Source organism: Pleurodeles waltl, chromosome 4_2 (genome assembly GCF_031143425.1).
Source record: "Pleurodeles waltl isolate 20211129_DDA chromosome 4_2, aPleWal1.hap1.20221129, whole genome shotgun sequence".
NCBI lineage: Eukaryota > Metazoa > Chordata > Amphibia > Caudata > Salamandridae > Pleurodeles > Pleurodeles waltl.
The window spans coordinates 692,575,892-692,601,925 of NC_090443.1; the positions used below are offsets into that span (position 1 = coordinate 692,575,892).

Here is a 26,034-nt window from a genome sequence, read left to right on the forward strand (position 1 = left end):
TTTTTGATTAAGGAGACTTTGTGCTGGGGAAGTTGGAGAACTGAACGAGTAGTGTCTATGAGAAATCCGCGAAATTCACATTTTTGAGTTGGAATTACAGCCGATTTCTGAAAGTTGATGAGGAAACCCAATTTGAGAAGAAGATTCTGACAAAATTGTAGATGAACGAGGAGAAGACGTTTGTCTTGTGCCATCAAGAGAAAATCGGCTAGATAAAGAATCAGACGAACTCCGTGAGAACGGAGAAAGGCCGCGATGGGTTTGAGAATCTTGGTGAAACACCAAGGGGCGGAAGAAAGACCAAAAGGAAGAACTTTGAATTGGTAGAAAGAGTTTTGTCACTGAGTTTTGTCACTGAAATTGAAGAAAGTTTCTGTGTGAGGGATGAATTGGTACTGTGAGGTAAGCATCTTGAAGGTCCAGTCTGACCAACCAATCGTTTTGAAGGAAAATATCTCTGAGGTGGAGAATAGTCTCCATCTTGAAGTGCCGGTAAACCACAAAATTGTTGACATTTTTGAGGTTTCGAATTAAACGAAATTTCTGATTTTTCTTCTGGATGAGAAAAATGGTACTGAGGAAACCTGAAGAGTCGAACAGAACAGGTTCTATGGCTTGCTTGTCGAGGAGAGATTGAACCTCGTGGAGAAGTTGGATTTGTTCTTGAGAAAAAACAAGGGGAAGAAGAAAACAGGATTGACTTGGAGTTTGGTAAAACTCTGAAAGGTAACCTTGAATGGATTGAATTATCCAGGGATCTGAAGTGAGAGAAAGCCATGAGTCTAGAAATAGAGCTAGTCTGCCTCCTACTGGAGGAAGGCCAGAATTGGAAACACTTACCAGAGGTTTGCTCTCCTTTATTGGCATAACCCCTGTGATGATAGCCTCTTGACCGACGGGGGTAGAACCTTGGCTTGTATCCTGTGTAGGTGTCAAGCTGGGATTGCTGGTTGTAGGAGTCTCTATTTGTATATTGGCCTCTGATTGAATGGCTGGCAAAGCGACTCCTGCCTTTACCGGCCCTGGCAAAAACCGAAGACGAGGAAATCTTTTTAATAGAAAGCTGAGCTTTGTCCAGGGTGGCAAAGGTGGAAAGCTACTTGCCGAGCTCCTTGATAAAAGAGTCTCCAAATAATTGGCCCTTAGCCAACGGGCCCTCATCTTTAGAGGCCAAAGAAGCCAGTTTGGGATCGATCTTCAACAAGAGAATTTTCCTTCTTTCAATGGACAATTGGGTATTCGCATTGCCCAGCATACCAATAGCGCGTTGCGCCCAGTTAGAAAGAACCACAGGGTCTATTGGAACGTTGTCCATTTTGGCCCCCTCTGCCAAATCAAAAATCCTGGTGAGAGGACCCACCAAATCCAGAAGTTTCTCCTGGCAACCTGACCAGGCTCTATCTACACCCTTCTTAGGGTCCTTACCAAATTTAGTAAAAAACATGAGCATATTAGGGTCAATTACCGGGGTAGAAGTGATATTGTCAGGTAAGGAGGGACGGGGCATTCGGACTTAAGTTTATTTCGGGTAGTCTTGTCTAGAGGACGGCGTAAAAAGGAGACATAATCTGCCACATGGTCAGTAGTATACCATTCCTTTGAATTTGGATGAACCATTAGGGAAGGGTCAAACAAGGGTTCACCAGAATGGTCCACCAAAATCCGATACACAGGGTGAACGTCACCACCGTCACCAGGAGAAATTCTGCGGCTTTTCTCTGGAGGCCCATAAAGATATGGATCAGAAGATCCATCCATATCATTCGTATGACAAGGAGAGTCATCATCAGTGTCTCTTAGCTGGGTAATGTGGAGTGGGGAAAAAGAAGATCCCGATTTAAAATTAAAAACCTCACGGGTGGAAGGACCAGAAGAAACGCCTTTTGAAGGCCCCAGGAGGGTGGGCGCACGTTACTTGCCTTTGTTAGAAGGCACATCAAAGGCGGACATAATCTTAGAAAAAGAGGCCTCCAAATTCTTTGTTATGTCTATCATAGAAACAAAAACTGTTTGCTGAACTGAATCTTTAATAAAGGACTTTACATTTTCCTGAAATATTTGAGAGTCTTCTTCTTCAGCCATTATGAAGAAAAAACAATCTCTTAATGTATGCTAGAAACAAAGCTGGGCTGAAACGACAACAATTCTGGAGTGGAATGACATTTTGGCAAGTAAATGGATAAATTGTGAGGCTGAGAAGGGAGGTTGTAGTCAAAAGGGGGTGGGCTTGAGGAGAAACTATTGAGCAGGGAGCCGGAGGCGGTCCCTGATAAGAACAGCCCCTCTCCAGGGAACTGCCTCGAGGGAAAAGGCTTTGTGATGAAAAACACACTTCAGAGTCAACAACGAGCACGTCGTTGACACGGAGGGAAGCGTCAGCTCTAAAAATAGGTCCTGAACAAAACGAATGAAAATACACTTGAAAAGAAGCTCAATATCGAGCACGGCTCACAACGCAGCTGACAATGAGGTGAGAGCACACGCCGGCAGTGCACGTGCACACGCGCGTCTACAATGGTTAAAAATAACCGCTAGTAGACGCGCAAATAAAGAGGAAACAAAAAAGGAAAAACGCCCAAAGCGGAACAAACAGAGGCATTAAGCATGCATTGAAATAAGTACAAAGAAGTGTACCACATAGTTAATACTAAACATTTATCAAAGCTTTTGTCAAATAAATGAAATGGTGATACTTATCTTGACTGTGAGCAGCAAGAAAAGAGGACTTGTTGCTCGCAGTTAAGATACTAGTAGGGGTATTTGACGTCCTATTGGATGGTTACTTTGTGATGTCACTTTGTAGTTTCTGTTTTTATTGGGAAATGTAGTTTCTTCTTGGCTGCTATTAAAATTAAAGCAAAAAAAGACTACATAATATGAGCCTCCGGTCTTGTAATAAAATTAAAGACTTACCTTTAGGAACGGCAGCAGGTCTGGATTGCATGCCGATTGAGTTCTATAAAAGCTTCATATCAGTTTTATTACTTTTTTCAGTGAATCTGTTCAATAGTGGACAGCCTACAAATGTCATATATTCTTAAAAACAATAAAGATCCATTGAGCTGTGGATCATTTTGCCCCATTTTATTAACTAATAGTCATTCACAAATATACACAAAAGATATAGCCAATCAGATTTCTCCCTTGATTGCTAGGTGGGTCGATCCCATGCAGCAAAGGTTTGTACCATAACATAATACCATCTTGCATAGAAATTTGGCAGTATCAGTCTTAAATATTGCATCTGTACCCTGCTAGGGTGATCCTGTTGGATACTGTCTTAATTGTGTCTTCTGCTTCAAATGGGTTTCAGAAGAATATTTTTGAAAAGAATACAAACTTTATATAAAGATCGTACTGCAAAAAATATTTTAAAAACTTGCAATTATAGAGGTACCTGAATCAGGAACCTTATAATAAAAGGTTACAACAGTCAGTCTCTATATCCCTGGTTTACCTCAGTGATACAACATGTAGCATCTCTTTGAGCAGATAAAGTGGCCATTTCCACATCTGATCCAACTGTATCAATACCAGCAACAGAACTAGCAGCAAAACGATTTGGCACGATGGATGACTATTTGCTCAACATGAATAAGATTCAGATCTTATATAATAAAACTCCATTTACTAATGATATTTGATATGAACATTACTTTCACTAGGGATCCAAGGCCTTTGCAATGTTATGAAAATGCTAATTTCCCCAAAATGTTTATTGCTTTCCCTGCACTTACCCCTTGCCGTTCTAAAAAGTTTATTTAAAACATTGAAAGGATATGGTCTTGGTTTATTTGGCAGTTCAAAAAAAAGACGAATAATTTCTCAAATGCAACAACCCTATGCAAGTGTGGCTGGGATTTCTAGAACTGGGCATGTTTTTCAGCAAGTTATCTCAGTTCATTGGTCTGTCAACCTCTATATAGCCATTCATAGATCAAAACAACATTTTATTTCCAGTTTCAATTTTTTTCAAACCCGCACATTTTTAAAAGACAAGATATTAAACTCTATCCATATAACATCAGATCTGGACTACCATAATGAAGAAATTACTGCTCCTAAAATTTACAATTATATATCTTTATGGAATAATCCATATTTCCCTAGCTTTTTCAATGACATATTTGTCCCACTCTATGCTTGCTCGAAATTACAAACTCGGGGAAAATTAAATGCAGGACAAACACTTCACTTCTTTGATACATTAGCTACAATGTGCTGTGTTCTTTGCAGTGGATTTTTAACTATCTTCAGACTTAGTGATATCTCTTAGGTAACCCTACCCCCTTATCAGTCTGGAGCCAATCCCATATACTGAAAACTTAGCTTCTTCAGAACATAGGACAATCATTGGAAGAGTCTGTCGGCTCCTCCAAGAGAAGCAGGCTAATGACATAATGCATTTGGTGGAATCAATCGATTGATATATGTGGGATGGAGGTTGCCCTAATCCCACACAACAGCATTTCTAAATTGTTTGGGAACCTTTGATCTATTTTTGAAACACACTGTAGTGATAATTATCCTTATAACGGATGCACTGAAGTCTTCTTGATATTAATTAATAATGTACCACTATTTTAATCTCTTTATGATATCTTGTGACACCATGATTTTTTTAGCTGTACATGTCTTCGGTCCGTATTAATATCCTAAAAGAAAATAGAAAAAATACCTAAAACTCAAACACTTGACTTTGAAGTATGTTTTTTGTGATGATTCCTTGAAATTATGGAAATGTCGACCACTCTGCCCCTGAAAAGCAACTACTCGCAATCTTTTCAAAGATAAACTAAAAACGTTTCTGACAAGAACGTTCTTTCAAGAAGATAAATTGTTTCCTGCCATGGTCGTCAAACTGCCTTGTGTTACATGAAAACTGATCTGATGAGGAGTTAACAGTGTCTAGTGTCAGCATGGTATATTTAATTTTATGTTACCTCTATTTTGTCTTGAAAAATATCATATGAACTTATTTACGATTAGCATCTGTTGCATGGCACATTTTACGTATTATATTCCTTGCTGTTTGCTTTTCATTTTTATGAATCTCGAAGCGGCCAGCCTCCATTTAACAAGGGCATGTTACCTGTTTCAGATTTTAAGTGATTTACAAAATGCACAATCTCGTGTTCCTGAAAGGATATTATTGCTGGATACTTGTCAGTACTGTATGCCTGATTGTTAATGGCCTTGCTCCCGCCTTTAGTCAACAAGGGGACATTTATACTTGTACGTTATATATGTCTCTCTTATATTGCGCTCCATCTTCCAGCCAGTAAAGCCCACGCTACAGAAAACCGTGGAAAAATAAATTTGAAAATTGAACTAGGTATTAGAGCTACCTACAGCAAATAAGAGGTTACATCATTTATCTTTCTTGGTAATAAACCAGTAAAGTCCTTAATGTCCATACGGAATAAAGACAACGTATTGTAATTGTTCATTTCACACATGGCAATTCATTACTGGTGATCTTTGTGTAACCTTGACGTTGCATGGTTAGCGTTCTGTACATATCATCAAGAAGTATTCTGTTTTTGCAAACTATAAAGACAAAAAGGATTAGCCACATGCTTGTAATACAGGCTATCCAGACAAATGATTGGTGTTTGGGATGTAGTTCTGACAATATGCTAGTGTCCTGTAGGTAATCTGTGATCTAGGTGATGTTTTACTATTTTGTTCTTAATCCAGAAGATGCAGTAGTGTTTTGTAAATATTTCAGATTATATATTTCTGCTCTATACGTGACTTGCAGACAACCCGAAAATCAAGGGTGAAATGCTTGCATTAGTTTAAACACTGGTGATGTCTCTAGCCGCATTCTAGTTGTTTTTGCAACTATGCCAGTCTAGACACAGGCCTGCCGTCTGCTAATCAAACGTGGTTCTGCTCCACTAACTACAAGCCATTCTGAGCCACCAAGCCAGATCCCATACACAAGCACCCATGAAAAGTTACAGGTTGTGTGTGATTTATCAGTGAGTTGTTGCTGAAATCCAATGATTCAGTGATCTGGGAACTGATGTCTGGTTTACCCATCACACTTTGGTTGGTCTCTGTCTGGTGTAGCACATTAAGGAGAAAACTATTGAAGCCCAAGCAATAAAAGTGGCTCTGATAAATTCAAGAATTGCACTTATCACTTTCTAGTTTCCCTGTAAGGCATCCTGACAATGCATTGCTGTTTTCTACAGAAATCTCATGTAAGAGTCAGTTTTTGCTCCACCGATCTCGAAGATCTCTGTGTTCTCTAGGAAGAATTAGCTAAAGCAATAGTTTTCCCTGCAACTCTGAATTCTATATGCTCCCTAAAATAAACTGGAGAAGTGGCATTTGTTTCAGTGGTAAACTGGCGAAGATGTACTTCATTGAAGGAAAAAACAAGGAAATTGTTATTGCTCTCTTTGATAAACTGAATGAAACATTAGTTTCCTCTACAACATACTACAATTTATGAATTGTTGACTAATAACATTTCCATCATACTTCATACTTCTTTAAAGTCCTTAGGCCGAGGAAACTTGTAATCTTTTGAGCTGGAGGTCTAGAAGAGGGGTCTATCCAGATTCTCACAGAAGGTGGTGACGTTTGTAATGACTGTGCAATAGTTGTTTAGAAAGGAGAGTATAAGTTTCCTATGAGGGACTGTGGAAGCCCAGGCATCAGGGATTCTCAGGACTTTGCTGTATAATGAGAGCAACCAGTTGCATGTGCATTACAGAGTATACACAAGCTAACCAATCACATTGTGTAGGTCCCATCTTTGGAAATCAAAAATGTCTGCACATGGCCCTTGTTTCTTATTATGAGGTAGGCTTTCTCCTCTGAGCAGAGTGCTCCATGATAAATAGAGCAAAGGTGTAGTCCGAACAAAGATCCATTTTGAAACATGCCTGTCCACCAAGCCTGACCAAAAAAACGATGTAGGGTTAATGCTCCTCAATTTAACAATAGTTTTCCACTTTTGTCACATGTCTCTAGCCTGCATTTATGGGAGACAACAAGCCCCCAGTGCTGGCAGTTACTGCTCAAGCCGTGAGAAATGACAACAAGAAACAAGGATACCAGGTGATCGTGTATGCCGACTACCACAGCTCCAAGCCCCAGATCCAGGCCTATGCCGTGGAAATCACCGGCTCCAGCAGATGGCGTGCGTGTGCAAATGCTGTTGTACTCAACTCTCACGAAGCTCAGGTGAGGCAACCACATTTAGCCAGTGGGAAACAGAAGCTACGGACGAGCAACATATCCTATGTATTTATTACGTCGGCTTTAATGTATGATATTTCTTACATTATGATGTAGGCTTCTCTGAAATGGGGTCAGAATTGTCAGGATTACAAAATTGCTGCGAAGGCTCAAACGGGTCACTTCGGCAGCCAACCGGGCTTGAGGCTGAAAGTACAGTGGCCAAAAATCCCATCGAAACTGAAATCGGCTGGAAAATGGTAATCTTTATTCATTATATATGGCAATTTACTAACTGAATATTAATCGGAAACGCAAGAAGTTATATAATCTGACGAAGCCGTCACATTTAAATTGGAGTAGCAATGTAGTATCTCTCAGTAGTGTTAAACAGAATGTTAGGTTTTATGAATAGTTAAAATAAAACTGACAAATTCCAAATACTAATCTGTCACTGCAATGTTCAATACCAATGAAGTTTATGTCATATTCAGCCACAAAATTCGACCGATTACTCAAAGAGCCTAGTGATTTTGTTCATTAAGTTAGTTCCCACTAATATTAACATTTTTGCTTTACCTGGAGGTTATCTTCAGGTTTATTCGGAGCCTTTTCTCTTGGGCATCTTTAACAACTTGCCTTATGTGTGTACATCGCAAGAAACTGGTAGGAAAACCGGTCTCTTTACACACTTTTAAAAAAAAACGACTAATGTCATTATTAAATTAACTTGGCACAGCAAATCATGTACGTCATACAGTGCCAAAACACTCAACTGTTAACTGTGTTTAACCCCAAAACACATGCATTCAGTTGTTTCAACATGCATTAATATCCTTCAAGGCTATAATCACTGCAACATCTTAGTCTAGTTTAAGTTAATCACAATACACACCTAATCATAAAGATTATGTTCACACATACAACCAATATGTATTTGTCTCACGTAGGGTGCATGAAATAAATAAATAATACTTATTTTTCATTAACAGACCTAAAGGCTGGATTGGGTGTTTCCTCTAATGGGGAATAGGCACAAAGAAATCAAACAGTAAAACACACTTAGGATTCTTCAGAGCCCAACCCTACTTTGTGGGTTGAAGCCCTTAAGTGATAGTCAGTTGACCATAAGATCACTTGACGATAGTGGCGTCGCCCGAGCCTATTTAGGGTGGTGCGGGCATCACTCATATTTCCTACTGGGACAACCATGCAGGACTGATATGCGAGACCATGATGGGCCTGGTTAGAGAAATCGCACAGAGGTCCACACATCGAGATAACAATTGCACTGCATATCCGAGACCTTATTTTGTTCTTAAGAACAAACTTCCCCTTGGGAGTTTGTTTTTGCAAAACAAAATACTTTATTTAACAGGCACATCAAACATGGCACCCACTTATCAATAAATCATTGGCTTTTAATGAAGCCTTCAAGGCAGAGATGTATTGAAGGCACAGAAATCTATGCCTGGCTGGCAGGAATCTCTACATCTTTTAATTTATACTCTGCCAGGAGAATGGAGGAACTATCTAGTCAGTCGGGGAACTGGGGCAGTGACCAATGCTGAGATGGGGATGACGTAATTGTCAATGGCTCTAAAGGGACAGAGCATACCCTAAAAGGATTTAAGAAAAGATTGCAGGTGAAAATAGGCTGAAATATATATACTGTAAAATTTCAACCATACATAAATGACGCCTACAAATGTATTCAGTTAGGCCGAGCTAAAGGCACCTATTAAAGAGTATCATCAGCCATTTAAAATTCCTATACAATGTAGAGAAAATTATGTAAAAATTATGTAAAACTTAACACCTAATTTCAGGTTTCAACTACAGGAGTAAATATACATCAAAACTAATGTTTTATCAATTATACAGGACTGCACAGTATGTCCCAGGAGCTGCACTTATGGCTGGGTTCTCTGAAAAGTTGCAGAAAAATCCCTCTAAGCAAGCAACGGTCATCCTGTCACTAAGTTCTCCAAGAACCATTGATGCAGTTATGCAGGTTCCAAGGGTAAATATTACAGTTACTGATAGTAACACTTTTCTAGCTACATAAAAGATGGATCCATCGTATTTGATTACTTTTTTTGATTCCTTTGCAGCTCACACTTTATTACAGATCCATTCAGCTCCCACTTGCAATCCCTGCTGGTCACCCAACCCAGGTCTCAGCCATTCAGTCCCCAAGCTGGAATATTTTTACAGAAGCCCCAGGCTACCTCCTGGACAACATAAGAGGTAAACGCTTCTATCTATCTATCTATCTATCTATCTATCTATCTATCTATCTATCTATCTATCTATCTATCTATCTATCTATCTATCTATCTATCTATCTATCTATCTAAATATGTGTGTCTGTATGTATATGACTTTGCACTCAAATAGCAATATTATGGTTCACATCCATATGCATGAGCTATAAGTCTGCAGCACATACATGATTTCAGAGAAGCAAAGTGTTTGAACATTGATGTCAGGTGTAGCAACTTCCACAGTTGCTTTTTCCACTTTGGCATCCTTGCCCCTTATTTGATACCTCTGGCCTCAAGCGTCATGAAGACGTTGGCAGGAACATAGCATAGTTTAATTTCTGCAATTTCCATCCCAACAATTCCTCTATCTCTTCGTCAGCAAAACAGAAAGTTGCGGAGGAGCTAAATCTTGGCGAAGAAGGATTCAAATATGTAGTGACATCGGGTTTAAAAAAATGAGTCCAATACTACTTGCATTATCGTTAAACTGTGTCCTACTTTTAGAGGCCTGTTTTTCTCACTGCAAAGTGCTCATATATAACTATTTGAGATTGTATTTCATATTTGTTATTTCTTAGGTCGCTGCACGGTTTCCAAAAATAGAATCACCACTTTCAATGATGTCGCTTTTAACTACTCGATGCCCAGAAGCTGCTACCATGTCCTGGTCCAAGACTGTACTCCTGAGCTGAACTTTCTGGTAATGATGAAGAAAGTGGAAGAGTCTCCAGACCTGAAGGCCATTAATATCAAACTTGGCAGCTAGTGAGTAGTTCTAGTTTTACAATCTGGACGTTCAAAAGTGTGCTTATGTGGTCGTAGCTTTAAATGTTCATCTCCCCAAATCAGCAGAAACTTTTTCATTGCGTGTTATATTCTGTACCATGATAATATAATAATAATTTTGATTATACAGACTATAGTGGTGGTTGACTCTATAGTTGCCAACAACTTATGTTCTATATAAAACATTACATAGAGCAATGTCTTTGAGCTATTCGAAAATCAATGTCTTCTTGACACAGTTTGATGGCCTCTGTGGATGAAGATGACGGATGTGTTTCAGAATGTGACAGAAAGCCCCCAACAAAAATGTTGTGTCCTACCTATTGAGAACCAAAATATCTTAATTCCTCATCCTTGATCCATTCAAACAACGTATTTGTGGGTCACGAATAGCAAACCAAAACTTATATACTTATCTTCACAATAATTTCGTAGTTGATATTTTCCTCACAATTATTTTGGGAGGGCAACTTCTTTTTTTAGTTGTTTAGATATGTATATGTACCGCAAGCTCATGTTAATCCAAATAATTTTCTGAACACAAGTCCCTTTCTTTCATAGCAAGTATTATAGAAGGGAATGTAAAAATGTAAACTTTCAGAAGAACTTAGGACAGTCATGGCAAATTGTCAATGTAGAGCCATGCCTACCTAGCAACCTAATTCTGAATTACAATCAATAACTAAAACTAAGAATATCAGAATCACTATAGCCTTAGAACCCACCACAGCAAGAGAGGGGGCATTTAATCGTCGGTATACCCTGCTATGGCAGCCTCCAGGGCAATTAGAACATTCTGTCCCTAAATGGCAAAATGTTTAATTACTGAAACAAAGGCCTCACGGAGCTCAAAGGGGTTAAAATCTCCTTGGGCTCTGTGAGGCCTTTTTTCACAGCAACATCTGTGAATGACAACAGTGGAATGTTGGAGCTATGGGCTTCTACCAGCCATTAGAAGCCCAGAGCACCCCATTGCCTTCTATAAAGCTCTCAACATTACAATGTTCTAATAAAATACTCAAGATTTGTGGGCAGGCATGTTCTGTATTGTGCCAGCACCTCAGTGGTGATACCAACCCCCACCTTATATTGCAGGTCACTGTGCCCAGGTCTAGGCATCAGGTAATCAGAATGTCTCTTTTGAAAGAAGCGGTTAACATTTTGCAGATTACAGCAGTCATTTTGAACAATATAGCTGTCCAAAAATGTTTGTTTTATTGAACATCGGGCTTTGGTCAGTGGGTAGCAAAATACTACATTACAGTTTACCTTACATGGATGGTTTTGACAGTCTCCACCAAATGAGTGTGCATCAGAGTGAACTCCAAGGATCATCTGTCTTCTTCTCTAGATTTACTGACGTTTAAGGATAACTGGCAGTTTTGTCAGCAGTGTCATCAATGAGCTATGAACTAATTACAATACCTCCTGAACTTCATACTCTTGTAGTAGAAGCTTTGGATTGAGAGAATATGTTGATAATTGAAGTTAAGGAAGAGTGTTCTGCAGCTAGGGAATCACAGTGATGACACATTCAATCCGGTATATTATCTTGTAAATCACACTTATGCAACTCTGAATTTGGGCCTTTGATGAGTACTACCAGTGTAACAACATATTTGTGGACCGAGGGAGGGAACACATATATCTAGCAGCATAGAAGACTGCAGTAAATAAATGCTTGTTACAACTAATAGAAGAGACACTGTATTTTATATAGGCCAAAACACATCATATCCCCCAAAAAACATACAAACTTACCAACAGTAAGATGAAAATAAGCATGCAGGCAATAAGTATGTGATGCAAGGTGGTTCTTCATGTAGGCCCAGTCTCCCCAATCCTGCCCATGCTGCCTACAACTTTACCAGAGAACAGGAATGTTGTGTGGGTGGTGGATCAAGTCCACCTTCTGGTGCAAAATATTATGCTCCTCTCTTAGGTCTTGCATCAGTCTGGCACAGTGTTGGAAATGGCCCTCTCTGCAAGGTCACCCCCAAACATTTTCCCTTTTTCCCTCTACCTTTTGCTGAATTCTTTTTTTGTTGGCCTTAGGATTACCACTACTAAACATGTCTAAAGTTCTCTCTCCCTAAAACAGGGCTTGACTGGTATATACCTAATTGGCACATTTAATTTACTTATACATTCCTAGTAAAAGTGCACTGAAAATGCCCAGTGCCTGCAAATTAAATGGTACTAGTGGGCCAGCAGCACTGCTTGTGCCACCCACTTAAGTAGGACTTTACAACATCTACCAGGTCTGCCATTGCAGCCTGAAGGCAGTGTTACACAGCTATGACCATACCAACATGGCTTTTAAAACCCCTTGCCAAGCCTTAAACATCCCTTTTATTCATATGTCAACTCCAAGGTAGGGTCTAGGTAACCCATAGGACAGAGTATTATGTAATCAAAAAGAAGGGCGTGTACTTTTAAGTTTTACATGCTCTGGTAGTGAAAAACTCTTAAATTCATTTTTCAGTACTGTGAGGCCTACCCTCTCATAGGATACCATTGTGGATTCCTTTTTACAATTAATTAGCTGTAATTCCTGATTGGGAGGGGGTAGACCTGCCATGTTAGGTACCTATGAAATTATAAAGATAAATCCTATTTAATGGTAAAGTTGGATTTATCATTGCAATTTTGAAAATGGCAATTTTAGACATTTGGGATTTTCCTGCTCTTAGCCATGTGTGCCCGCAGCCTATCTTCAATACATGTCTAGGGTGGGCGACAGCTGGGCTTTGTGCATTCACTCCAGACAGACATACACATAGGGAGCTTAGGTGTGACTGACAATCCACATCTTGCTGGGCCGTCCTGAGCAGGCTGAGAGGGAGGAGCTGCCTGTACCCTCTCACTTACTCCTGAATAGGCTGTGTCCTGTCCCTACACAAAGGTCTGCTTAACCCCAGGAGTGAGCCCGGAGCCAAAGCAGGAATGGAGGACCTCTATGCTCTTCAGATCCCTTCTTTTAAGTCTCTCCCACTTCAAAGGCAACACTAGGTATACTAACTGGACCTCTGACCCTACCAACTCAGGCCCATATTTAGACTTTTTGACGCTAAACTGCGCTAACGCAGTTTAGCGTCAAAAAATTTTGCGCCGTCTAACGCCATTCTGAAGCGCCATGCGGGCGCCGTATTTATGGAATGGCGTTAGCCGGCGCAAGCGGACCGGCGCTGCCTGGTGTGCGTGGAAAAAAACCACGTACACCAGACAGCGCCGGCGTAGGGGGAAAATGGCGTATGGGCGTCTTAAAATGGGGCAAGTCAGGTTACGTCGAAAAAATCGTCGTAACCCGACTTGCGCCATTTTTTTTCGACGCCCATCCCCCATCAACATGACTCCTATCATTGTAAAGATAGGAGTCATGCCCCCTTGCCCAATGGCCATGCCCAGGGGACTTATGTCCCCTGGGCATGGTCATTGGGCATAGTGGCATGTAGGGGGGCACAAATCAGGCCCCCCTATGCCACCCAAAAAAAAAAAATATATATAAAAAATAATACTTACCTGAACTTACCGGAATGTCCCTGGGGTGGGTCCCTCCATCCTTGGGTGTCCTCCTGGGGTGGGCAGGGGTGGCAGGGGGGGTCCCTGGGGGCAGGGGAGGGCACTGTGGGCTCATTTTGAGCCCACTTGTCCCTTAACGCCATCCCTGACCCAGGCGTTAAAAAGCGGCGCAAATGCGCCGTTTTTGGCCACGCCCACTCCCGGGCGTCATTTTTGCCCGGGAGTATAAATACCACGTAAAGGCCTGGGAGTCATTTTTTAAGACGGGAACGCCTCCCTTGCATCTCATTAACGCAAGGAAGGGGTTCACGCTAAAAAATGACGCACACTCCGGGCACTTTGGCGCCCGAAGCGTCTAACGCCATAGTATAAATATGGCGTTAGTTGGCGTTGGTTTTGCGTCGAATTTGCGTCGAAAAAAACGACGCAAATTCGGCGCAAACGGAGTATAAATACGGGCCTCAGTACACTTCTCGATCTGTGGATACTCTCCCAGGAAGAATGACTGCTATGCTGCTGAAGGATTGCCATTCTGCTGGACTGCTGCTCCTGAAGAACTGCATTCTTGCTGTGGTGGCTTGCTGTCTGCTGCCCTCCTTGCCTGTGTGAGAAGGACTGGACCCACATCATTTGAATCCTACACCCAGAGTGACTCCAAGGTCTGGTCTCATGTTTTCTGAAGACTCGGGGATGCAAAAGTCTTTCAACTCACCTGCTACAACACCTGGACTCTTCCATCTGTGAGTCTTGCCCTGCCAAGTGGACCCAATCCAGTCCAGAAGTGGGTATAAAGTGCTGCTGCAACAAGAATCCACGCATCAATGCTGTTGCACCACTCGAAACCTGTGCATATCCATCCATACATTGCCTCTGCTGCAAGGATTGAGTGCATCACATCACCGATGGCATGACATGCCACCTCCATTCCTGACGCATTTCCAACTTTGCATGGCTCAGAGCTGATGCATCACCTCCATTCTAAGGATCGGTAATGACACATCCTCCCCTGCTCTTTGCACCTCCCTCAACATCAACCCAAACAAGGTACTTCGCAGCAGGCAAAGGCTAGTCCCTGTATACGACCAGTGCTCCATTGCGGTTGGGCTAAATGTTTGGAATAGACCCATTCTAGTGCAACCAGATATGCCCGGTTGGAGCTTCATTGTTTTAAGTACTTCATTTCAGTTTATTCTTTAAAAAATCATTACTCTGGCTTTACTCATTGGACTTTAGTCCTTTTGGTCTTGTTTTGTTCATTAAATTGAAATCTTTTTTCCAACCATGTGTAGTATCTTTATTTGTGGTGTTTGCACTGTTTTATTGTTTACATTGCTGTACAAATATTTCATTTGTTGCCTCTTAAGTTAAACCTGACTTCTCTGTGCCAAACTACCAGGTTTTGAGTATAGGTTAATTTAGAGTGTGTGTTCATTACTTACCCTGACTAGTATTGTAGATCCTGCTTCAGCAGGGTACTTACCTCTGCCAACCAGAAACCCAATATCTATCACACAAGTACTTCTTCTTGGGAATGTGCAACAGGCCATTATAGATTCTTTGAGTTTCCTGAGGTACAAATCAGGCAAATATTGATATGCTCTGAATTGAAAGCATTGGTGCTTATGCAGGGACCACACCTATAGTTTAACAGAAAAACCCTGTGATTTTACATAAAGCCCCATGTGTCCATTAATTACAAAGTACAAAGCCCATCATGCAAACAGAAGTGAGGGTTGTACGTACTGGGTTGTACACTTGTCATAATATGATGTATGATTTTTTTTGTAGCTAGGAAAAATATTAAAAAGCATAGATATGATATGTTCTTTTGTTTTCTTTAGCGATATCGACATGTATCCTTCTGCTGACTCCCTGAAGCTGACAATAAATGGCATTGAGGTGAACAGCCTGCCATATGAATCACATTCTGGTAGGTGACAGAGTTTATTGGACATTCCAATAATCAAATAATCATTTGCATCCAGAAAATCATCACTTACTTCTATTAGCAGATGATGCTAACTGTTTACATATATTGCACACTTTTATAATATCAATAACAACATCAGAGCATAATCTTCATTTAATATTTTTTAAGAGTTGTGCAGTTTGTCATTGTCCTTTTCTTATAAGTCAAACCCTCTCCTGACCCTTTCTTCTGTCCTCCCCATCATTTTCTAAATTCTGCTTTCTTCACCTTCTTTCTCACCTGCTTTCAATGTAACCTGAAATCAGTCTAGAGTGGGCAAAATGTAGTGCTCTGTAAAACACCTAAAATACAATGAATAGATTATGTACATTCCGACTCACAAAGTCCAGCTTTAAAGCACATTTTAGATTTTTTTGAATTGCCAAGCAAATCCTGGAAATTAATCTCGGAAATTCATGACAGTCATGCAATTCCAAGAGTACCCCTACTTCCAAAAATGTATTTGTCTGGGTTCTCACCATCCAGAAAATGAAATGTGCTTGAGTAGCCCTGATCAAATGTGTATTTTCTGCTTTAACATTTTTGGAGGGGAGCATTCGGAGACACATCTAGTCTGGTCTGTTATGCTTCTATGAAATATCAGAGTATTCTATTCCCTTCCCAGTGCCAGAAAGGCACTTACACTTGCTTGTAGTAGGAGTAGCTTTACATACATTTCCAGGGAGGTAAGCTAATTGCAAAACATTAATTACATTTTGCAGAGTACTCCCCTGTACCACCCTATTCCATTCGCTAATTTGTCGATTTTTTACAGCCCCTGCATATTTGATTTCAAAAATCAATAAAATGCACTCAAGAACCAAGTTTTCCAGAGTAACTATGCTTTCTTGATAATAAAATAAGTAATTGGTTACACACCTGATTGTATTCTTTTCAGTCTTCCTAGAGGCATTTAATAGTCTATAATTGTTTTGACCACCTACAATTATGGCATTTTAAAAGTTTTGAACAATGATTTTTTATGGATAATCCTGGTGAATCTACAGCACAGATCTATATTTGAATTTAATTGAGGATGTATTAGACAGCGCTTTCTCTCTTGATGGCATGGGAAGTGTGTTTCAAATACATTTCTTAGGTTTTCTAGGTTGCAATTCAGGAACTACACCAGAAAGTAAATTAATGTGGGTATGGTACCAGAATAGCAACTTTCTAATGTGGCCTAACTTCAGGTTTAAGTCTTCACAATTTGTTTTGTAATTATTTTGACCACCTTCTGTAAAGACTGCATAGTACTTGCATATCAATAGAAATACCCCTCATAAATAGTAAGCAGAATTATTAGACAGCTCTTTGAATTCTAAATAGACATTTGAAATACAAATATATATGTGCAGTATAGTAAATGATAAGAGAAAGTTATAAAGCAGGATTCTCACTCTCTTCCAAATGCTTAATAGAAATATCTATTTTCTTGCTTCTAACACTGTTTGACCTCTGCAACTTATGCTTTACCTGACATTATATAGTGTCTTGTTCTTTTCAAATTCAAACGCAGTGCACTTCTTTTGATTCCAGAACCCCATTTGAAAATTGAAAAGGAGGCTGATGGTCTCATCCTGATTGCACCTGACTTCGGCATTGAGAAGCTTTATTACGACAGAGTGACATGCCAGGTATTCTAGCCATTTAATTTAATGCATGGTTGGCCATATTGACAATATTACACCATGTACATGAACAATCTCTCTTCCTACTTTCTGATAAAGGTTAAACCAGCTTTGTGGATGAAGGGCAAGACCTGTGGAGTTTGTGGTCATCATGATGATGAGCGGGAACAGGAATATCAGATGCCAGATGGATTTGTTGCTAAAGATGAGGAGAATTTTGTCCAGTCTTGGATTACTGAAGAGTCTTGTACTGTTCGCCAGTAATAGAAGGTTAACACATGGTAAGCTTACAAAATTCATTCATTTAAAGAGTGTAACAACTCCAACATCATCATCATAGCATGATCAACATTTTCAAGGAACCAACTGTACCCCATAGACTAGTGGAAATTCAATCAATGCAATAACACGTATCTGCTCTCTCAAGTACTTTTTCCCAAATGTACTGTCCTAGTAAACTCTATGTTATTACCTAATATTATAACTTCAAATATGTAAGCACAATTCATCTTAAATTCTGAAGAGCAATTGGACTGTCGCAATGCAGATGTAGTTAGTTTAATGGTAGGCGTTCAATATTTTAACAATTTAGCACCTTAGATGTTTGTATATTTCTTAATGATGTAAAGGAAGACTTTCAATGTGGAGCAAAGTTCTGAATCCAGGAAGAGAATGGCTACCCCCCGCACACACACAACAAACACATACACACTACCACACACATGAATATATACACATACATAAAAACACTGACACACACCACCATTAAAATGACTCTATCTGATGTTTGCCAGTTTCGCCAAACATTGTTCAAAAAGTATTTCCAAGAAATGTCATATTTCAAAAATCTGGAATAGTAATGTATGTGACTATGACCTGTACATCACTGTGCTTGTAATTCGCTGTACCCATGTATGAGTTGATCACCCATTACAAATCTATCAGACACAATAAAGCAAAGAGCTGATTGTGCCACAACACAGATAAACAAGCAACTCCAGGTAGTTTTCTGCTTCTTTGGGCTTTGTCTCAGAGGCTTTGCCTTAGGTCTCCTCCAAGTGACTTTATATTTCTTTGGTACTTATGCCTAGGTGACCATAGGGAGGTGGTATGCTCTCCATGGCAGAGAGCTTTATGTTTGTTTGACTGAAATGAGCACCTATGTACAAGTCAGAAGGATAAGTACACCTATGTATAGCTAATACGTTTTTATGATGGATTAAGGAAATGGTTTCCTCTAGGTAATGCCAATGGACTTGAATGTTTACCTATTTTTCTACCTGTGGTTCACCTACTCTTCAATTGGGTAGGTGAAAATGTAAATGGGTTTTAGACTACTTTGCTTTATATTCTTGAACAAAATACACTATTGGAAAATACAGGGTAGACAACCTAACCTTATTTCACTAAAAAGTACTGTTTGCCTAACTTAAAACTATTATAAAAAATAAGTTACATAAAATAGCAATCTGCATCAAAATCAGGATTAAGAATTTGTCAAATTATTGTTTCACTGTTTGGAACGGGGGAACTTGCAAAATTATCAAGTATTTCACAGTTCTGAGTTGTACAAATCACATTCCAGTAAATCCTGTACCCTGTGGTAGAGGATGTGTTAGTACTTTACCAAATAATTAGACGCACAATTATGCCATTGGCATTGTCTTAGCATGTTCTAACGATAAATTGTGATCTTGCATCTCAAAAAACAGTGTATACTTTGTGCATGTGTAATAGTATGTTGTGCAGATGTTGATACTGAAGATATTGATACTGCAGATAGTGGTAAATACTGTACATACTTCAGCATTAACCTGGCTGTTCCATGCTCATAATATCACTCTTTCTATCTAGATTCTACTCTGACACCTGCTGATAGTAGGTAAAGGGCAAAGATTTGATTGACACAACAGAATGCTGATATGAACAACTATTAAGAGCTGCAAAGAGCAACCAAACAGAGGATACGATTTCCACAACACTGTTCACCAGTGTGTTATTTTAAATAATTCAGAATTTACCTCAACATGTGATGTAGCAATCCATCTATACAATGTTAAATTCCTGTAAAATGTTACATATAACATTTACAAATAAACAATCCATTTGTTCATAAACAAGTCCAGGACTTATTGTTTCATTTCAGTTAGTAAGATATTATTGTGTGAAAAAATAATGTGATCTTCTCTAGAAGGAACAGCAGAGCTAGTTGTGCAGCATGTGATACAGCACTTAGGGGATGGTCAGCAGAATAACAAAATCAAGATGACTTGTCAAAGCTTTTTTTCTCTTGCAAAAATTGCTCTGTTAGACTGTCAAATACCTGACATACTTTCATTTTACTGCTGATGCATTTAGAAAACAATGTTTTTGTTCATTTTCACTGCATAGTTGAGAAATTCTATACACTTAGTCCTATGAATACAACCTGTGTTAAGCCAGATTGTAGTTGGTGTCCTCAAATATTATATTATTTTCCCATATAATTATGTTAGACTTTTCTGTGGGTTTTAGGTTTTCAGCATACTGGACAGCAGCATTGTAAACCCACTTAGCTACCACAAAATTATTTGACACTGAACAGCTGTCTAGTAGTCAGTTTCTGGCTTCCCAAAACTTGATTTTGAGGGTCTTAGTTCTTCTTTAGAAATGGGGTGCCACAAATGTAGGTCTCAATTCACAGAAAAAGTCTCTGAATTCCCAGATGTGTAAACTTATCATATGTATTACAAACATTGATACGTTTCCTCTAGTCACCAAATTCCAGGGAATTAATGATTTACATAAATGTCAATGTATATGGGAGTTCCTAGATCGGAGCAGTATAGACATTTACAGACCTAGGCCCTCATCCTGAGTGTGGCAATCTGAAGACCACCACACTCGTAGTGCCGGTCTTACTGCCGCGGTCCCGACCGTAAAGACTGACGCATTACGAGTTTGGCGGTTTGGCCGAAGCCAAACCGCCACAACCTTACCAGTCCCACGGTGCGGTCAGACTGGCGTGACTGACCGTGAGCTCCTCAGGGCCAGTGCATGCCAAAGACCGCTGGCTGTATTGCGAGGCAGCAAACCGCCAGGCTTTTAGTAGTGGTCACCCTACCACGAAAACCCTGGCAGTAACACACCCAACTACAGGATCCCCCATTCCTGTCACTGGCACACACATCCCCACATGTCCACACACTTGCAGACACACACCCCTGTTAGCACATCTGACCTTAATAAGTAAACTTACAAGGGGAAGCGAATAGATCGATGAACCTTTTGACTCGCAATTAAGATGATCCCACCATAATTCCAGTACATGCAGATCAATAATCAATAACCAATACACAATATCAATAATCAACAATAATCAATAACATTAATAAACAATAGTCAGTAATTGTCACACACCAGGACCTCTTAGTCATGAATAACCACACCTTTTAGTAAAAGTTAGAATATTTATTTCCCTATATTAACAATGTTAACACCATGTAAGTGTATCTCATAATCAAATGATACACATACAGAAACAACACTTGCTGTCCAAAGCGACAGACAATCGTCATCTAATCAAAGCCTGAACTATTACACATTCTAAGGTTACAGTGCAAATTAAGCACAAGAACAATTTCACCACAAGATCACATACAAGTAGATTCAGCAAAGAAACTTATCAAACATCACTCCTTATTAGCTGATTTTCGTTAGTGAGGATTCCTAACTAACACCAGATTAGCATCAGCATGTTGGGTTTCATGCAAGATAATTTAGTAACACAAATTTGGAAAAACATCTAACTATGGCTCTCACAAAACAGTGGGGTTAGTACCTAGAAAGAAAAAGTAAATATGCATAGCAGACACATCGGTACAATTAATACCTCTCCTCAATTGGATTGGCAAGACAAGATAGTCTTTGTCATCAAGACATCAGTCGATCAGCAAAGGCATCAGGATTCAGCATCAAAGTTCAGAAAACGCAAAGTCTTTAAGCAATAAAGTTAAGCATGTCTCTTATTAAGACGGACAAGAAAACATTGAACTTTCGGTCACCAATAAAATGGGCAATGGGCTGTCTTCCCTCGGTGCAGTCTTGTTAAATTAAATTCACTAAAACTAGTTCCCAAATCCCTATTGGTCAAGCAATGGCATGGTAACCTTTTGTTCAATAAAACAAAAACTTCAAATCTATGCCTTCACGTGTCACTGACTGGTTTTCCCTGCAATGTCCTCATCATTTGGCTTGTCAGGTATCAATATTGTTGCAGGTTCTACTCCAGTCAGTGCCTCCACTGTTCTCCTCCTCAGAAAGTCAGTGTTACATCTAGCAGGAACAGCATCTTCTTGCAGTCAGTTCTCATGAGAAAACGTTCTCAGCTACGAGCACATTTACACAATACAATGGAAAATCACAGTTTAACTCTCCAGGACAGCCATTTATATAACGTTAAGAAATACAGCTTGAGATGAGGCCTGGCAACTAGGCCAAGACTTTCGCTAATTTCACTAAATTAAGGCCTACAACTACTAAAGTTAATACATAATGCATAAATTTTAAAATTACATATTACTATATTAGTCAAACATATACTCAATATTACATAGCATTAGACTATTAATAAATACACTTTGTGAATATTGGCGGGCACTCATCGTAATCACATTTTCAAATGCGTGCATTATTTTTCTACATTGTTATATTTTCTACACAAATCCATTACTCAGAATACATTAACTTCTCATTATTAATTTTTCTTAGAACACCTAACAATCCCTCTTCTGATGACTAAGGTGGTCATTATGATCATGGCGGTGTGGGACGCCATGCCAGCGCTGGCGGGAAAACCCACCAGTCGGCATGGCGGCCCACACCATCACATAATGAACCCTTGGAGGGCCGCCAGTGAGTGAGATAACCCTCACTCACCGCCAGGCTGCCTCCGTCAGGCAGCCTGGCGACGGTCGGCATCATCATCCAACAGGACAGCGGTGCTACCCCTTTGGATAATGATCTTGCAGTCCCCAGCCTTTCCCTGGCGGGTTTTCCCCCCTGGGGGGCCCTCCACTGCCAATGCAGTTGCCACTTGGCATGGGCAGTGCAGGGTCCCCTGTGCAGTGCCCCATCGTGCAGGTCACTGCCCAATTGACGGGCAGTGATCTGCGCGATGAGTGCAGCTCACTGCCCAATTGATGGGCAGTGATCTGCGCGATGAGTGCAGCTGCACCTGCCACACAGAGGCATTGGCGCCGCTGTCAATGTCCCGGCCAGGCATTCCTCTGGGCCGGTGGGCGGAATCAATGTTTCCACCCGCCGGCCCAGAGGAATGTTCTTAATACGGCAGGCGGGGATCCGGGGGAGCTGGCGGTCACTTGTAAGAAAACCGCCGTGTTCATTATGAGGGCCTAAATGTGTCATCACACTAACTAACAACCACAAATTTTTGCATCAGCTAAAATTCTGTCAATTCAATCCCTTCATACCTTTGTTCCCTTCTTGAATTTTCCCTGCACAATGTTTCCCTTTTCTTTTCTTCCTCCCTCTGATTATTCTTCAACCTTTTCAACTCAATTCTTTTGCATAATTTACACATTACCCATATTCCAATGAGGCAAACCATAGTAATTAATACACCCTGCAATATTTGTAATAGAATACCATTCCAAATGTTGCTGAGCCAATTTCCTACTGATGTCACGATTCACCCTTGGCTTACCATCCGGATCAGAGGGGGATGGTGTGTGGCCCTGGTTCTTGCAAGTCCTATTCTGACCGAAGCAGGGGCGACCCCTTCCGGTAGCCACGGTGTTGTGGACAACAGTACTCCACCACAGTCCATGCCCTCCAGAAGGAGTCCCAGAAGAAAAACCCCAAGGGGAAAAATCCTCTAACAGGAACTCCCTGGAACAGAAAGGAGGACACAAGGAATTAGCACTCAGAAGCCTGGAAATACTGGAAAGCAGAGGAAAAAACAGGAGCAACTGGAGTCCTAGCAAATACCAGCCGGAGCATGACCACAACAGCAGAAGTATTGCAACGCAATGAGAAGAAGAATTGATTCCCCTTATGTACCCCTGGACACGAAAAAGTAACACCACCATTATTGATTGGGATGCAACAGATAGGAACAGATACCATAGCAAAAAAGGGAACAGATGCATGGAGGGAAAAAGAGAGATGAATGGTGTGCTGGGAAGGACTCCATTAGCCAGAAGGAGGAAGAAAAGAAAGCCCTGGAATGGGACTCCCGGTAAGTGTGGGATTCGAGAGGGAGGCGAGGACACCCCACGACAACACCCGCGCTGCACGCTGAGTGTGGCGAAGACCGACTCCGAGTCTGGGCCCCAGGCCTCGCCGTGGCGAAGAGAACAGTGCATGGCATGCAAAAAGGGCCGCGGTGGGCCGGTGGCCCCAAACACAGACCACCGCACCCACCGCAGCCCGATCAGGAGACGCCACGGGCCACCGCAGCACGACAACTGAAGCAAAACCTCTGCCAATCTTTTCCCAAACACCTGGTTCCTTCAGTTCTTTCAAATCTGCACTTTCATTAGTCAGATTAGTAATTAAGCTTCTAATTTCTTTACTATTATTAGGAATATACGAGCAACAATGCTTAGAAATATTCATTTTACAGACTCCGCCATCCTTTGCTAAAAGAATGTCTAAAGCAAGACAATTCTGAGGAGTCATAAATCTTTCAGCAGCTAGTTCGGTATGTATCAGGAGTATGGCTATTGCAAAATTTGTCAGCATGCTATCCACAATAGTAGATGACTTTTGAATCTTCATCAAATTCAGAATGACTCCTAATGAAGGAATCATTGCTCCAAATATATCTCCCACTATATCAGAAGGTGACTCCCTCCTCTGTCTCAAATGATGTAATTCAGTCCCTTTCGGAAACTTCTTCAAATCATTCATTTGATAAATCTTTGGGAAAACTATTCCCAAATAACATGTCCCATACCATCCTCTTGGAAGACGGTAATAAGCATTAAGACCACAGATGTAATAAATCCCAGGAGTAGCTGGGTCCTGTCCATTGAACATAAATGTCCATTTACTCTGAAACAAAAACACATGCATACATTCACTCGTTCCCACAAATGAAGTGTTAGCGCGTGAGTTAGGCCTATATATACAATGTTTCCCTACATGTTGCGCATCTAAAGCTAATTTCCCTTGCATTTTAATTGCACTATAAGCATAATCATTACTGTAAGTCCTTTTCTCTAAGCCTTTTTCTAGCTTCTCCTTCAATGCCTTTTTCCTGTCATCTGTGTGATCTATGAAGCCTTTCTCTAAAGGTGTAAGCAAGCATGTCAGATTATTCCTGTGAGCATAAACTGTGCCAAACATCAATGTAGGTTCAAACAAACCTCTAACTAATACTATGTCAATATCCTTAGCTACTCTACTCAAACACCTAATTATAGGGACAATTCGAGTGTGAGAGAACAGGGGTGATTGCATAGGCTTCCTAACTTTTTGCCCCCATTTTCCACTTTTTGCTGGTGTTTTCCTGACTGTGATGGTGCCTTGGGTACTGCTAACCAGTCTCAGGGTCTGTGCTCTGTGTAAACTCAGTATGCAAATTAGGCTAATTATAATTGGCTAAGTCAACATACCTTTAAGTCCCTAGTATATGGTAGGGCATGTAGGTTTAGGGACCCCAGCATAGGTAGTGCACCCAGAGGTGCACTGCTGAGGTGCCCAGTGTCATTTTAAAGGCAGGCTGCAGGCTGCTTGGTGGCTGCTTTTAGAATAAAGTTAGATGCAAATTCAACTTTGGAATTAAAAGTAGTTCCAAAGTCTTAAACTACCTTATTTTTACATATAAGTCACCCCTAAGGTGTGCCCTATGTGCCCCTAGGGCTGGGCGCCATGTAACTCTAAGCAGGGACCTTATAAAAATAGTTTTATAAGCCCTGGTGAGGGAGGTTAAAACAGCCAAACTCGTTTTCCCTCATTGTAGTGAATGGCCTCCATAGGCTAGAATGGGGAGACTTTATTTTAATTTTAAAAGTCCCCTTAAGTAACAGATACCAGAAGTTTGGTATCACATTAATTGTTAGAATAAATCCCACAACTTCCAGTTGTGGGATTTAATATAACTTGTTCAGGTAAAGAGTTTTAAACGTTACCGGAAAAGTTGCCAATTTCAGCCCTGCAGTGTTTTTGCTGCTGTGCTATGATTGGCAAGCCTCTGGCAGCCTGGCCAGGCTGCCTTGATGAGGTGTGAAGTGGCCTGGCTTCACACAAAGAGATGTGCCTGTGGGAGGAGATCTCCCCTCAGCAGATGGTGAGGCAGGAGGGGGGAGGGCTGCCAAACTGGTCTTGAAAGGCAGAGAAGGACATTTGGAGCAACCCAGCAACACCCCCACATCCTTCAAACCCAGACAATTAGTTGCCCCCTTGATTAGATTAGGAGAGGGCAGGAGAGGGGTGTGTTTAGGATTTTTAGACACACCAGAGGGTGGGCTCAGCCAGATGTACCTCCAAAAATCACTTTCAGCCATGATGATTTTTTGAAGAATTTTGCTCCCTGGGATTGAGTTTTGTCACACTTCCCAGGAAGTGGTTATCACAGGGGGAAGGACCCTGCCCCTGATTGAAGGACCACCCTGTTTTTCACCCAGGAGCAGGGATAAAACTGGCAGACCTGTTCCCA

The 26,034-nt window shown here is 40.7% G+C and overlaps 1 protein-coding gene across 1 annotated transcript in view; it reads left to right on the top strand.

Annotated features, from left to right (window-relative positions):
- Positions 1-19,479, top strand: part of LOC138293203 (vitellogenin-A2-like) — a 61,257-nt gene extending 41,778 nt beyond the window's left edge. Inside the window, exons 26-34 of the mRNA XM_069232291.1 lie at positions 6,991-7,203; positions 7,315-7,457; positions 9,082-9,220; positions 9,312-9,447; positions 10,043-10,229; positions 15,614-15,702; positions 17,281-17,378; positions 17,472-17,653; positions 19,227-19,479. Of these exons, the coding sequence (XP_069088392.1) occupies positions 6,991-7,203; positions 7,315-7,457; positions 9,082-9,220; positions 9,312-9,447; positions 10,043-10,229; positions 15,614-15,702; positions 17,281-17,378; positions 17,472-17,636 (1,170 nt within the window). The 3' untranslated portion in view covers positions 17,637-17,653; positions 19,227-19,479. The remainder of the gene's footprint in view (positions 1-6,990; positions 7,204-7,314; positions 7,458-9,081; positions 9,221-9,311; positions 9,448-10,042; positions 10,230-15,613; positions 15,703-17,280; positions 17,379-17,471; positions 17,654-19,226) is intronic.
- Positions 19,480-26,034: the final 6,555 nt, after the last annotated feature.